The sequence below is a fragment of the Motacilla alba genome, chromosome 17 (genome assembly GCF_015832195.1).
Source record: "Motacilla alba alba isolate MOTALB_02 chromosome 17, Motacilla_alba_V1.0_pri, whole genome shotgun sequence".
In the NCBI taxonomy this organism is placed as follows: domain Eukaryota; kingdom Metazoa; phylum Chordata; class Aves; order Passeriformes; family Motacillidae; genus Motacilla; species Motacilla alba.
In genome coordinates this window covers 6,192,534-6,206,395 of record NC_052032.1, presented here as the reverse complement: position 1 = coordinate 6,206,395, position 13,862 = coordinate 6,192,534, and the positions used below count along the sequence as shown (strand labels likewise).

General features: G+C 43.3%; 1 protein-coding gene across 27 annotated transcripts in view; it reads left to right on the top strand.

The window, feature by feature from the left end:
- The window catches only part of FNBP1 (formin binding protein 1), a 96,948-nt gene that overhangs the window by 45,274 nt on the left and 37,812 nt on the right, over nucleotides 1–13,862 (top strand). For all 27 annotated transcript variants that reach the window (XM_038156275.1, XM_038156279.1, XM_038156274.1 and 24 more), the window contains exons 5-6: nucleotides 4,493–4,555; nucleotides 5,371–5,475. In XM_038156275.1, the coding sequence (XP_038012203.1) occupies nucleotides 4,493–4,555; nucleotides 5,371–5,475 (168 nt within the window). The remainder of the gene's footprint in view (nucleotides 1–4,492; nucleotides 4,556–5,370; nucleotides 5,476–13,862) is intronic.

Sequence of the window (13,862 nt, the reverse complement as noted above, 5' to 3'; positions counted from 1 at the left end):
TCCTGCTGCTCCTAATTGTGGCAGTGTTGGCAGGAACAGGCTCTGCATTGTGGGACCCTCGCTCGCTGCTCCCGGGGTTTTGATCAACACGGGTGAAATCTGAGCCCAACAAAAGTCAATGAGAGGTTTGTCTTTGATTGCACAGCAGCCAGGATTGCTCCCCAGCTGTTCCAGACACAGGCAGCATCCTAATGAGGAGAGCACACCGATCCCCGTGGCTGCGCTTGCAAAGGGAAAAGCCCGTTCCTTGAGCTGCCAGCTTTTTGAAAACAACAAAAGCTTTTAAAAAGTTGAGTTAATCCACAGTCCTCACATGAGCGACTTAATTCTCTGATAAAAGTATCTCAAGTCTTAACAACTGAATTTTGGAATTCCAGGAAGAATTTCTTCATGGACAGGGTTGGATTGGGCTGTCCAGGGAGGTGGTGGAGTCACCATCCTTGGAAGTGTTTAAGGAGAGACTGCACGTGGCACTCGGGTCTGGTTGAAATGGTGATGGTTGGTCATCAGTTGAGCTCAAACTTGGAGGTCTTTTCCAAACTGATCTGTGAAGTCTCCTGAGCTCACCTATAACCTGCATTATTGTGTTAATCCTGTGAGCTGGAATGGATGGAGTTGTTCAGTCAGGATATGGCCATTGTGGATTGTTCAGATCACCCTGGGACACCATGGGCTTTAACACAGGGAAGAAGGACAGTTGTGGTCATGGTTTGAGTTTGGGCAGTGCTGCTGTGTTCTAAGCCATTTAGTTGGTTTAATAGTTCAATAAAATATTGCTCAGGGAAATCTTAAAGTTGGCACAGGGTTTGCCAGCCAAAGACTGCAAAGCACAAACTTCGAGGTGATTTAGGAGGGGTTGACTTAATGAACACTAATAACCCCAAACTTTTCACTTCACAGTGTTTCTAATGTGTTTTTAGAATTCTATGGCTATGGGTGAAAAGTCTGGAGGAAATCATGGCATGTGAGCCACCAACACTGCTGCTAATGTCTCACTGACACACTTGAGGTGTGATTCATTGATTGAATATCTCACTCATATTTTGATTTTTTTGAACTTCCTGATTGGGGCCATTAGTTTGGACATTCAGTTTGGGAGGGGGAAGAAGCAATATTGTATGAATCACTCAAAATTCATCTGTGTGCTGCTGAAATACCTGTGACTAAGAGTGGTAGTTTGCCACAAGATTTTCTAAACTGTTTGTCATGTTTCCATTTGCTAAATGTTCAGGTGTAGAACAACCAATTATTTTATTTGTTCAAAGAAATTTATTTAAATTAGAACTTGTATCTTGAAACCTTATCAAGGAATAGTTGAGCTTAGAGTTATTTTTGCTGGGGTTTTGGAGGGGAGGAGGTGAAGGTAAAGGACATTTGCTGTTGAAGAGGATTGTAAAGGAAATGAGTTTGCAGAAGTTGAAGATAGTGCATGGTTTGAGGAAACTGGAGGCTTCCTGTATGACTTTAGGCAGATCACTTCACCGTAGTGCCTTGACTTTTTTTTACCCATAAAATTGGGCCAGTGAAGAAATAGAGATAGTTGGAAGGTCCCTCTTTATTGCTGTATTTAAAAATGAATTTTTGGAAGGCAGAAATTACCATTTGAGGGCAAAAGATTTGCAAAACCAGAAGTGCCTTAGCTCACCACAAGGATGTATATGGGACAGCACAGCAAGAATTTGGGGTTATATAAGCATATTTAGAAATTGGTTGAACTAAAAAAAAGCACCATTTCCTTGAACTCTTAAAGATGGGATGCACCCGTATTTATCACTGTTTAATATTTCACTATTTAATAATCTTCAGCAATGCCCATTTTACATCTCAGCGTTCCATTTGTGCAGAAGAGTTTCTAAAAGAAAAAAAAAAAGTATCAAAATGCAGCAAAATCTGAACTGGATGCAGGCTTACTGCTCAGGCTCTGTGCTGCTTGTATGCACTTCCAGAAGCTTGTGCAACTTATTTACAGAGAGGGCAAATTTAGAAGTAACAGGGATGGCTTGTTAAAATTACATTATTCAACTGCAAAGGTTTAAAAATACACGTCCTGTTATCTGATAGGCTTTTGTTTCCAAGTTCACCCTTCAGCTCCTCTCTGCAATTGTTTCCTGTTAAACAAACCTGGCATGTTGTTTTCCTGAAGTTTATGGGTCATTGACAGTGTTGGGTTTCACACAGTCCAGCTGCTCCCAAATCAGGTCCCTTCCTACCCCAGCAAAGTGGGGAGCACACAAATGGGGCTGGTGGAAGCAGGGAAGGCAACATGAAAACACCAGTCATTTTACTTCCAGCTTCTCTGTTAAGGCTTCCACAAATTTCATGCTCATTAGCAAAATGTTGAAAAATGTAGTGTTAAGTTACAGTTGTTCCTTGGGACTGTTTTTGTTGCTCCTTGGGACTGTTTTCCTAAACTCTAATGACAAAAGGCTGAAACGAGGAGCCCCTGGCAGGGAAGAGGCAGCATCTGTCACACGCAGAGTTGAAAGGACTTGGGGATCTACAAAGGGAACTGAAATCAACTTGGAGCCTTTCCCTGCCACCCAGCAGTTTTGCAGTGATGTCAGGGTTTTTTTAATGTCACAATGTGGCGAGGCAGTGTTTGGAGAAGGTCTCTGCTGTCCCAGCAGTGCCAGGCTGTCACTGCTCCCCCTTCCAGGGCCCAGTGGCCACATGTGCTCCCTCCTCAGAGGGCAGGAGCAGAGCCAGAGCTGAGCATGGCACGGGCCAGGATGGAAAACATTTCTGCCACCGGGCCTCTCTTGTCTGCTTTGAGAATTTTCCTGTGGAGATAAGCACCATGCAGACACATAGAGCTGTAGAATGTCCCCGTGCTCAGTTCTAGATGAGCATCCCTCCTTAGCAGACAGTGTTTGGGACTACAGGTAGCACCCAGGGTGGCCCTGGTGCTGTTCTGTTCTTGCAGACATCTTGAACATTACTGTGATTTTTAAGGCTAAATGAGCTTATTGGACATGGCATGATAGAGAATTGCAGTTTTGGGGCTTTTTTGCTGTCAGGTCTGATGGAGCCAGAATGGCAGCTCTGAAATGTCCCTTGCTCCCCTAATGCAGGAAAATACCAGTTGCTGTAGTGGAAGATGCAGGGAACCAAGGAGCTGCCAGTTGTAAAGTGCTTGCAGGCATATTTTTCTGACTGTGGCACTTTGTAGCAGGTTAATGATCTGGAGTGTGAGCTTTTTTTAACCCAACAAACCATAGATATCAAGTTCCTTAAGATTTATCTAAAATCTGATTCCACTTGGGCGTGAGAGCACATGAATTCTGGTGGGATTATCTGGCAATATCTGGCCTTTATTTTTCAAGTTTACTTTGTGACAACATTCCTGTATTTGAGTTAAACTAATTGCCAGTAAATAATACAAAAGAAAGGCCTCTCTCTTCCTGTTTCAGTTTGCTTCATTATTTATTCTACAGGGTGGTGTGTAGAGGGGAATAACCTGTTGTAGCAGTCAGCTGGGTCTGCATGCACATTCCTGTCCAGAGCTGGGTCACTGATTTATACAGTGGTCTGGAATGAATTGCTTATATTGAGGGAGAGCCAGGCATAGGGAAGAACAGCTTGCCCGGAGAAGCTGTGGCTGCCCCATCCCTGGAAGTGCTCAAGCCAGGTTGGATGTGGCTTGGAGCACCCCGGGACAGTGCAAGGTGTCCCTGCCATGGCAGGGGGCTGGAACAAAGTGTTCTTTGAGGTCCTTTCCCACCCAAACCATTCTGTGATTCTACAAAGGGATAAACTCTAATACAGATTAGATTCTTTGATGAAGAACATAGTGTAAGGGCTAAGAACTGTTACTTAAACCAACTGCAATTAAGAGTCTTATTCCAAAAAGCACATCAGGAGAGAGGAGTTCCTTGTTTAGCTGACATCTCAATTTAAAACTTGAGTTAGACCTCACTGTGTTAGCACACACTCACCCCCAGTGTGTGGGAGAGGAGGGATTCTGGGGGGACCCATGGCACCAAAAACCTCTCGAGAGGCAGGAGCAGCTGGCTTTGACACACAGCTTGTAACTAGGAAGAAGAGGGTTTTTTTTGTTGAGTCTGAATGAAAATCAGGACAAACATCAGTTGTTAGAATGTGCCAATCAAGTGCATCTTGGTAAATTCATGTAGAGAGAAATTTTAATTTAGAGCCAGTGTTCAGTCTGTCACCAAAGAAATACTCATCAGATAAAAGTGCTTCAGATCCCATGATACGGGAAACCAATAATTATGAGATACAGTGAACAATACAAGGTAGAATTGCTAAAGGGATTAATTAGCTTTAGTCGAACTAACCACTATAATTGATGCAAATATCCATCTGCAGCCTGCTGAGACATTAGATAGTCATCACACACCTGCTCAATTCGCCAGCCTTGCAGAACACAGCTGTCAGAATGATTTCTGGTTGGGCTTTTTCTTGAGCATACTTGACTGTTGGTTCTTTTGTTGTTCAAAATGTTTTCTTTCTCTTTTCTTTTTCTCAACAGCACTTCCATGATGGCAGAAAGGCACAACAACACATTGAAACTTGCTGGAAACAACTTGAAGCAGTAAGTGGCAAATTCCTCAGATGTGACATATAAGTCATTTATATATTGTTTTCAAAGAGGTGGTTCCAAATGTTTTATTTGGAAAAAGAAAGGTATATGGATAAAAGTTGTAGAAAAGGGATTTTTAAAACTCTGCTGTCTTAAATACACTCACAGTCCTGAAAAAGTCTGTTTTAACAGAACATTTGGCTTCTGTGGGCTCTTTGTCTATCACAAGCAGCATTTAATTTGATATGACTTGAAAAGTGTGCTAAGCATTGCTGAAACTGCAGAGTCCCTGAGGGTCCTGTTCAGATATTCCACTGCAAGTTGAACAGCTTCATAATGTGTGAATAAATTGAACAGGAACATCTCTTGGGTCAGGTGCTGCTTCCCAAAAGTAAATATACATTGGAATTGTCATTCATGTGATGAATGAAGAGTGGGGCTGTAAGTACAGGAGAGGATAGAAAAGGGGTTATCAATAACCAAAAGTCCTATTTGCAAATTTATAAATCTCACTAACTCCCTCATTCATTTACAAAAAGGAAGGGGTTAAGTGTTGGAAGAGAATGATTCCATCTACGAGAATGGAAGTGATGCTAAAAGGGAAAAATACTGAAACATGAGCAGCCTGGATAATGGAACCAAAAATGTGCCTCTGGTAACTCCATTTTTTGAAGTTCGTTAATATGGAAATGTATTCCAGTGTAAACAAGGGAGCCCTAAAATCCTTTGGTTGTTACAACAGATTGTTTTAGTGGCAGGCATGAATTTTAGGCAGATTTTGGTATCTTTTGCTTCCCATAATGAAGGTTTCTGGTTTTTCTTGTCAGAGTAAAAGGCGGTTTGAACGTGATTGCAAAGAAGCTGATCGAGCACAGCAATATTTTGAGAAAATGGATGCTGACATCAACGTGACAAAAGCAGATGTTGAAAAGGTGAGCTGGAGGGTGGAGACTGTATGTAAACATGTATGTGATAGGTTTATTTCCTCAATCCTCCTGCTAGGATAAACCCTCTGAGGCTTAATGCCTTACTTGAGTCAGTCTGCTGGTTAATTAAAACCTGGGAGATCTCTGCAGACGCCTTTATTTATATAAAAACTCTAAACAGATACAGTCAGGTTTTTTTGGTAGGTGATATCTGAGTTTAACAGAGCTGATCTGGCTCTAAAGGAGTTTATGCAAGCTCAGTTTTGACTAACACCCCAGGTTCTGTGTCAGCTCAGTGAGGGCTCCCTGAGGGTTGCTTGCAGTTTCCACACATTTTCATTCCCTCTGTGATCCAGGTAGAACCAAACATCCTGCCCTTGGAGCAGCACTTCAAAGGTTTCCCAATGTCATTGGATGCAATGAGCTATTACCAGAATTGTTTTTCATAGTTGTAGGTTTAGACAGGACAGCTTTCCATGTGATGCAGAATTCTGGAATTCATGCTTGTCACAGATGGCACAAGGCTTTTATTTTCATTTCTCAGTAGCTGGCTGGTTGTAGAATCATTTGTGGCTTTTTTTACAATGATCCCCACTCAGTGGAGCTTTTGAACTAATGTTTAATTTTAAACATCCAGTCCTGTTTCAGCACATCTGCCTGGAAATACTTTCTTTCTTTAGTTTGATTCAAAATTGGATGTGTGGAAGGATGCTTAAAGTTTAAATATTTCTGGTCCAAGTCCAACACCTCTAACTTTAAGAAAGCAATGAAGAGGAAGAAAACATTTTAAATAGATTCTGTTTTTGGAGTTACACATTTGCTCAGAAGATGCACTAATGTAGATCAGAAACACCATATTACAATGTGTAAGGACAGTTTTGTCCTCCTTGAGTTTGAGTCAGGCAGGCACAAAATAGCCAGAACATTTAAAATGCTTATTTCTTGAAGGAAAAAAATAAAAAGAAAAGGCAACCAAAAGAGAAAGGCAAAAGTAAAAGCTGAAGCTTAAAATATGCCAAATGTTTTGTTGCAGGGACAGGAAAGGAAAGTGAATTATAGGTAAGAAATCTTTCTAGTCTGAGGTCTCCTTGTAAAATGCAGGTTTTGCTTCTCAAGAGGTCTGCTTCATTCTATTCTGAGTTACTTCAGTCCTGTGAAGATATGAAATATAGATTTCCCTTTACATCTGTGGGATCTCGTGTTTCTGGTGTGCTGAGCATCAGGACACTGTGTGGCACAGAGCATCAAGGATGCTCGTGGAAATGAGGACAGTAAATCATAAACAAGCTCAGAAAATTTCTCCCAAGTGCTATTGCATATCAAAGGACAAAATACCTCTGTGGTCTTGTAATTTGCTTGGCTCTTAGTTGCAAATTCACCATGTAGATTTGATCCTTTGTTGCCTTCTGGATTTGCCAGGGCGCTTGACAGATGAATGCATGTACAGATTGTTAAAGTGTAGCACCACGTGTGGGTTTTTCTAACAGAGAGGGATCATCTCTGCTTTATCTGTATAAAGTGATTTTAGAATACTTCTGTCATAGATAAAATTAGGGCTTGCCCTAGATTTTTTCCAAAGCTGAGGTCACGTCAAAGGGATACAAAGACATGACTTACTGTTTGAAATAGGGGACTGAAACTCCTTATTTCTACATCCCTTTCCAAGGCTGGCCTTTTCTGGTCAGAGTAAAAGGTGGCATATTGGTGATCTATCAATCTAAGAATGTTAGGTAAATTCTGGGAAGCAATTTCCTACCCTGGCGCTCTTTCCCTGTCAAGTGAAGCAGAGAGGCTTCCCTTTTAAATTCCTCTAGCTTTTTTTTTGGTGTGAATTTGTAAATTATTTATTGCAAAATGAGGTTCAGTGGTATCTTGAAAGAAAAATCTGTTAGTTATGCATGTTGGCAGCTCTCAGGAGAAGGCATTACTCCACTTTCCAGGCAGTCAACAGAGTAGATGGGAGAAGGAAAAGGTTATCAAAATGAGTGGAATGTGAAATAATATTACTGAACAGAGAGAACAGTGTTTTCCAAGTGCATGTGTTAAACTGGGTTCATCCATGTCAGGCTGTGAATAATGCCCTTTCTTTGCTCCCCTCTGCCCGTGTGACTGGGAGGCTCTTGCATAACTCCCAGTGCAGAATGGGATATTGTTCAGCAGCTCTGCTGCTCTCCCCAGCTCTCTCCAGGGGGATGCAGGAGCTGCTCGGCTCCAAATGAAGCAATAGGATGACTTCAGCCTCCTCCTTCTACTGCAGCACTTCTGATTGCTCTTGCCCCTTATGGCTTGGCTGCTGCACTCCTGCCCCCAAAAGCTCCCAGAAATCCACCTGGCCAGGAGATGGGCAGTTTGGCTGTGTCAGAGCTCTTCTCTTTGGCAGAACAAGGTGCTCCTCAAGCTGGGAGTGGGGCTGGTTGCCCTCATTTCTTTGGCTTGAGATTGATACCTTGGCTGCTTCAGCTTGTACCTGCCAATGTGAGCAGACACAGGAGCTATTTTTTACATCCCACACGATAGAGTGGATGGCATTAATGAAATTAAAATTCTACAGTGATCACAATGACACATACAGTCAGAAGAGAATACAGCTGCAATTTCCTAATGCTAAGCTGTGTGAGGTTCTGAAATGCTCACGTCTCTTCATCTTTCCAGTCTCTGTAGCCTTTGACAACTGCAGCAGGAAATTCTGTGCCAGAGCTGCCATCTACCAGCACTTATCCCTTGCCCAAAGTATTACAAATTGGAAGCATTAAGGAACCACAAAAGTGGCAGAGAAGCAGAATAAGAGTCACTTTCCTCCTTGATTCTCCAGGACTGCTTGGCAAAGGGCCTAAAGGCAGGGCTGGATGTGGAGTCTGGGCATCATCTACCAAGGTCCACATTCCTTCTGTAGGACCAGGTATGTGGAGGGCACATCCCTTCTCTGCCCCTTCTGTGGCCAGCATGGGCTCCAGCACCTTGGAGGCAGCAGCCTGGTAGCTGATCTTGGAGGGAGGAGTGTTTGGCTTTGTTTCCTCTCAGCTCCTTTTTTGGCAGTAGGAACATGGAGCAGAAGCTGTGCTCGGTCCCTGCCATGATCACAGTGTGCAGGAATAGAGGGAGAGTGGAGCAGGACACCTGAGCTCCCTTCCCTGTTTGCACTGAGCCTCTAAACCAGCAGCAGCCAAAGCTCACAGAGATGTTTGTGTCAACACAAAATGCAGCGTAGCAAAGTCAGGGCAGGAAGCCCACAGTCTGTGAAAATATCCTTATAAACTAAATAAATGCTGCAACATGCTGATGCTGCTTCCAGGAAGCCTTGTAGGTATCACTGAAAGCTTTATTTCATTTGGATCACAGTGGGTTGTGTGCTTTAAAGCACTTCTCTTTCAAAAACCACAGAGGAGCTGCTTCAATTTTTTGACCATTTGGGGAAATGGTCTCTGTCGCCAGCACGGAGCCTCTGTACAAATAAGGCAGAGCTCTATTGTTTCTGCCTTCTCTTCAGAGCTGCAATCACTAAAAAGCTGACATCTTTATGGGATAATGTGGTACCCAGTGGTGCCTTTGCAGACTTCTTGTAATAAAATTAAAAAATCAACCGGATTTTCCAAGGGTTTCTTTTCCAGGTAGGCATTTCAGAGTCTGATTTTAAAGAGGAAGTGGCTGAGGGCAGCCATGGGAAGGGTTTGCCTTTTGATTTGCTCAGCAGTTGTGGTGAGGAGAGTGGTTTGAAGTACTTGGTGTCAGGCAGGATCTGTCCCTTGGCTGAAGAGAAACACGGTCAAATGTTGATCTTAGGCAATAATCTGAGATGCTTAACAATTTTAGGTGTATTTGCCTTTGGTTTTGAAGTGGAGAAACCGAGGGAAATGGAAGTGATCTCCAGTTGACTGAAATCTCTTGGAGCTTTCCCCTATGCTCTGCAACTTTCAGATTATGTATTCAATATCCAAGATGTTTTGGAGACCCAGAATAGCTTCAGATTTGCATAAAGCCTTAAAATAGAATATCATAATGATAGTAGTTTTCTAGTCTGTAAATATAACTGTGAGGAGATACTGAGGTTTCATGTTTGAGGTTTCATTTCTCTTCTGCCACGTTACCTGGGTGCTGAATTTCTGCACAAAGCACAGGGTCTGTCCCCCCCTTACCCACAGGAGACACACTTAGCTGAACCATGAGCAAAGTCTGACAGAACATAGGTGTAGAAATCCTGCTAATTGGGAACTGGGATTAGCTGATCTTCCTTGTGCTCAGCCGTGCTCTCAGGTGGGAGCTGCATCTTCAGCCTCTGGACTGCCATGCTGTAGGAAACAAACCCCTCCAATGGAAGCTCACACATCCTTACAATGAGGGGTGTAAGGAGGTGTTGTGGGCTCTGGAGACATCTCAGGTGTCAGGTGGGTGTTTCAGCAGTCAGGTCACAGTGAGGCAGATGCAGTCGCTGATACCCCCAGACTAACCTGGAGCAACTCCAGTTCAGGGCTCTGCTGTTGCCACATCCCTCTGAGGTTTAGTCAGCAAAGGCTGTCAGCAGTGAACTTCACCCTAACCCAGGCTGTGGGTGTCTGCCTTCTGCAGTCTAACTGCTTAATAGCCTAATTTTTCAGGACATGCCGAGTCATCTGCTCTGTGATGGTGGGACTTGTATCCCTTCCCTCTCCTGTCCACATCAAGGCACCCACTGCTCCATGAGTGCACCAGCATCGTAAGAAATGCGGTGCCATGCAAAGGTGGTGCTGCAAGGTGGAGAGTTCTGACAGTGCTTGTGTTATTAATGCTGCACTGAGTGGTCCCAGAGGCTTTGCTCTTCCCATTCTCTGCTGTGAATTTGTAGAGGTACAGCAGCAGCAGCAAGGTGAAATATGCAGGTGAGGTGTGCCAAGCCCAGTGCAATTCTTGCTGGAGAGTTTGACACTGCAGAAGATTTTCCCTGTGTGGTGGTGAGTTTTTTGTATGTTGAGTAGGCAGCTGCTTCTTTTTTGCTCCACAAATGGAGCTGGCTGAATTTCTGTGTCTTTGCTTGGGATGTGTGTCAGATTCCTCATCAATTCAAATGCTGGGTAATATGATTTAATGTCAATTTTCTGGGTTATGCAGACCCCCGTATCCTTCCTGAACTGCTTCCTTCCTAAAGGATGATGCAGTGTGTGAACTCAGGGAGTCCCTCAGGAGAGCAATTTGCATTTCTGGAAGAGTGAGCCTTGTTTACAACCTGCCATCCTTGCCTCTCCGTGCAGAGCAGCTGTTTCCCTTTTGGAATCATGACTAATTTAAGAGGGTCGATTTCTACTCAATAGAGAGTTAATGACTCCAGCAGGAGTGTCTGGGGAACTTCATAATTCTCCATATGTACCCTATACGTACCCTGTGCTTGGTGATAAGAGATCAAAGAGCAGATCATGAGCCAGTTTTAGTGTAAGGCAAGCAAATCCAACTGAACTTAAATTTCCTTCTAGCAGTGCTCCCCTGCAGCAATGCTCTACGTGGCAATTTGACTGAGTTTTGTAACAATACAACTCTTTTGGGAGGTGACTGCTGAAGAGAGGGAAACGGAGTGTGAAGGGGAGGTTTAAGAATATCTTCTGAATTGAACAACTGCAGTTTGAATCACCGGTGCAATAGAACTGGTGTTCTAAGCTAATGCAAAGCAATTATTTCATGCTGTACAGTTGGAAAGCTTCTTTATAGTCATTCTTTTTCTGTCAAAACATTGGAATAAATCTTTTCACCTGCGTGAGAAGGCCTCAGAATTTAGCTAATTTCGTTTGTGAGCTGTTCGGTTTCAGTGAATCATAGAATACCAGGTTGGAAGGGAATTGAAGGATTGTCTGGCCCAGTGTTCCTTGGCAAAAGCACAGTCTAGACAAGATGGCCCCAAACCCTTTTCAGCTGAATTGTGCCCCATGTTGGGGATTCCACCATTTCCCTGGGGAGAGTATTCCAACGGCTCATTGTTCTCACTGAAAAATTGTCCCCTGGTGTCCATTTGGGTTCTCCCCAGGGGTGACTTGTTCCCATTACCCTTTGTCTTTTCCCTGTGACCCCTTGTAGTCTCCATCCTCCCTGTGGTCACCCTTCAAACCCTGGGGCACAGTGACAAAGTACCCTAAGCCTTCATTCTCAGGCTGACCTAAGCCAGGTCTCTCAGCCTTTACTCACATGACAGCTTCTCTGTGCTGGATCATCCTTGTGGCCTTTCTGGCCCTTCTCCAGTGTGTCCAGGGATTCTTTTTGTATAGTGGGGACCACTGGACACAATATTCCAGGTGTGGCCTGACAAATGCTGAGAGGAGGGGGACAATGATTTTATCTGTGCTGGGAAAGCCCTTGTTGCTGCAGCTCAGCATCACCCTGGTCACTCAGACTAATTCACCTCCCCAAGAGACAAAGTTGTGTGTTTTACCCACCAAATTGATCTTCAGGGCTTCAAAATTTGTCCTGGTAACTTTTTCAACCCTGACTGTCCCTTCTGTGCTGGCTGTGTTTGTAAATTCTTTCTTAGAGAGAGAGGAGTAGAACTGTGCCCAGTATTCCAAGTATGAGCTCAGCAATCTATTACCCAGTCCTGAAATTTCCATTATTTATATTCAAGAAATAATTTCCATTATTTATATTCAATACCCACATTTATACATGGCAGAGTTTAATTGCTTATGTAGTTCAACTAAACAGACCTCCAGAAATCATTTAAACATTGTGGGCCAGTGTTCCAAATACATCTTTTCTTGTTACCTCCTCCATCAAACCCACATAACCTTCCATCCACAGAGATTATCCTTCTTTTATAATGAATTAGACTTGCCAAATATCCTCATGGAGCTGCATTTCTCTGAGCTGTATGGAAAACTCCTGGGTGTTTGCAGGGATTCACAGTTCAGTCATCCAGAGAGTTTGGTTATTTAGTATTCATGACATGAGAATGGCAGTGCAAGGAGACAAACTTTTGAGTCTGAGGCACAGTTATTCCCCAGGGCCTTGGAGCAGTGTGCTGAGAGGTGCTGCTGTGCTGTTCTTCTTAATTCATTTAGTCCATCTCTGTTGTTAGAGCTTCAGCAGGACTGGGTTGTTTGGGGATATCTTTTGTTAGTGTGAGTTGCTGAATTCTGGCAGAATTGTGTGCAGTGAGACTGCACTAGATAACAATTCCTGAGATGTGGTGAGGAAGATTTTCCATCCTCTGTCAGTGGTTTGCTCATTTGTATATTATATTCAGCCAAAGGATTTCAGGGACCCACAGAGTCTCAGATTTTTCCTCTACCTCTTCAAATGTTAAAAGAAAGTATTTTTCTTTTTGTTTCTTTCCCTGCTGTTATTTTGCACCCCCCATTCTGCTCCTTTTTTCTCCTTTCGGGAAAGCAATTTCCAAATCCTTTCTCTTCTTGCCAGTTCAGAGAGACCCAACTGGTTATTGTAAAACAGTAAAGAGTGGAGCTTGATTTGGAGGCTGTGTAAATCCAAGCCTGGAGCCTTGGCCCTGTTTTGGAGTGTGTGTCAGGATGCCCCCTGTCAATAATGACCCTGCCCTCACTGCCAGTGCTGCTCTCCCAGTGCCTGGTGGAGGGAGGGCCAGAGCCTGCAGCTAAAAAACCTGGGAGCAGTAGAAAGCATTCCTGAAAAAGGGGAAGTGTTTCTGAGTCTGCCTTTATCATTAAGCTATTTTAAAGGGATTGGGTACTTGAGGGGAGGGGGTAGGGATGATTTTTTTTTTTTTTTGGTGTTTGCAATTTAGTCTGATCTTGGATTTGCCAAAGACAGATCTGTTTTGGCAGGCAGTGGCCTGGCAGTGATGCATCTCACATGCTGTCTGAGCTTGAAAGAAAAGAGGGGGTGCAGAATAGGAGAAAAGAAAGAAGAAACAAAGTGACACCAAAGTTTTGACTGGAAACTCTGCCATTCTGGACAAGAGCAACTGCTGAGGAGTTGAACTGTTCCACTTAGTGTGGACCAGCTGAAAAACAGCCAAAGTTTTTTTCTGCCCTTTTCAGTTATTCATATCACTCCCACCATAACAGCCCCGAGGAGCTGCATTTTTTGTCTGTGTAAACCCAGAAGACAGTGTGTCTATTGACCCTTCTGCTGTTTCTGGAATGTGTCTCAGAAAATTGTTCTCAGCAAAATATCCTCATTCTTTTCTGTATTGGAGACCAAAATGGCAGAAAATATACTTGATTTCTAATAATTTCTCCTACACTTCATCACAAGTTGCATTTCCTATCAAAGGAGGCGTGGGGGAGAAGGTAAATGGAACAATATAAATGAATGTATTTAATTCTCTAAGAGCCTTCATGTAAAGCGTAGCAGTTTGCAAAAGTTTTCTTACCCTTTCAGGGTTGACTGTGCCCATCGTAAAGTGTCCATATTCCCTTTCTCTGTTCAATTTCCCTGTTCAAAGGCATAAAGCATTAGGA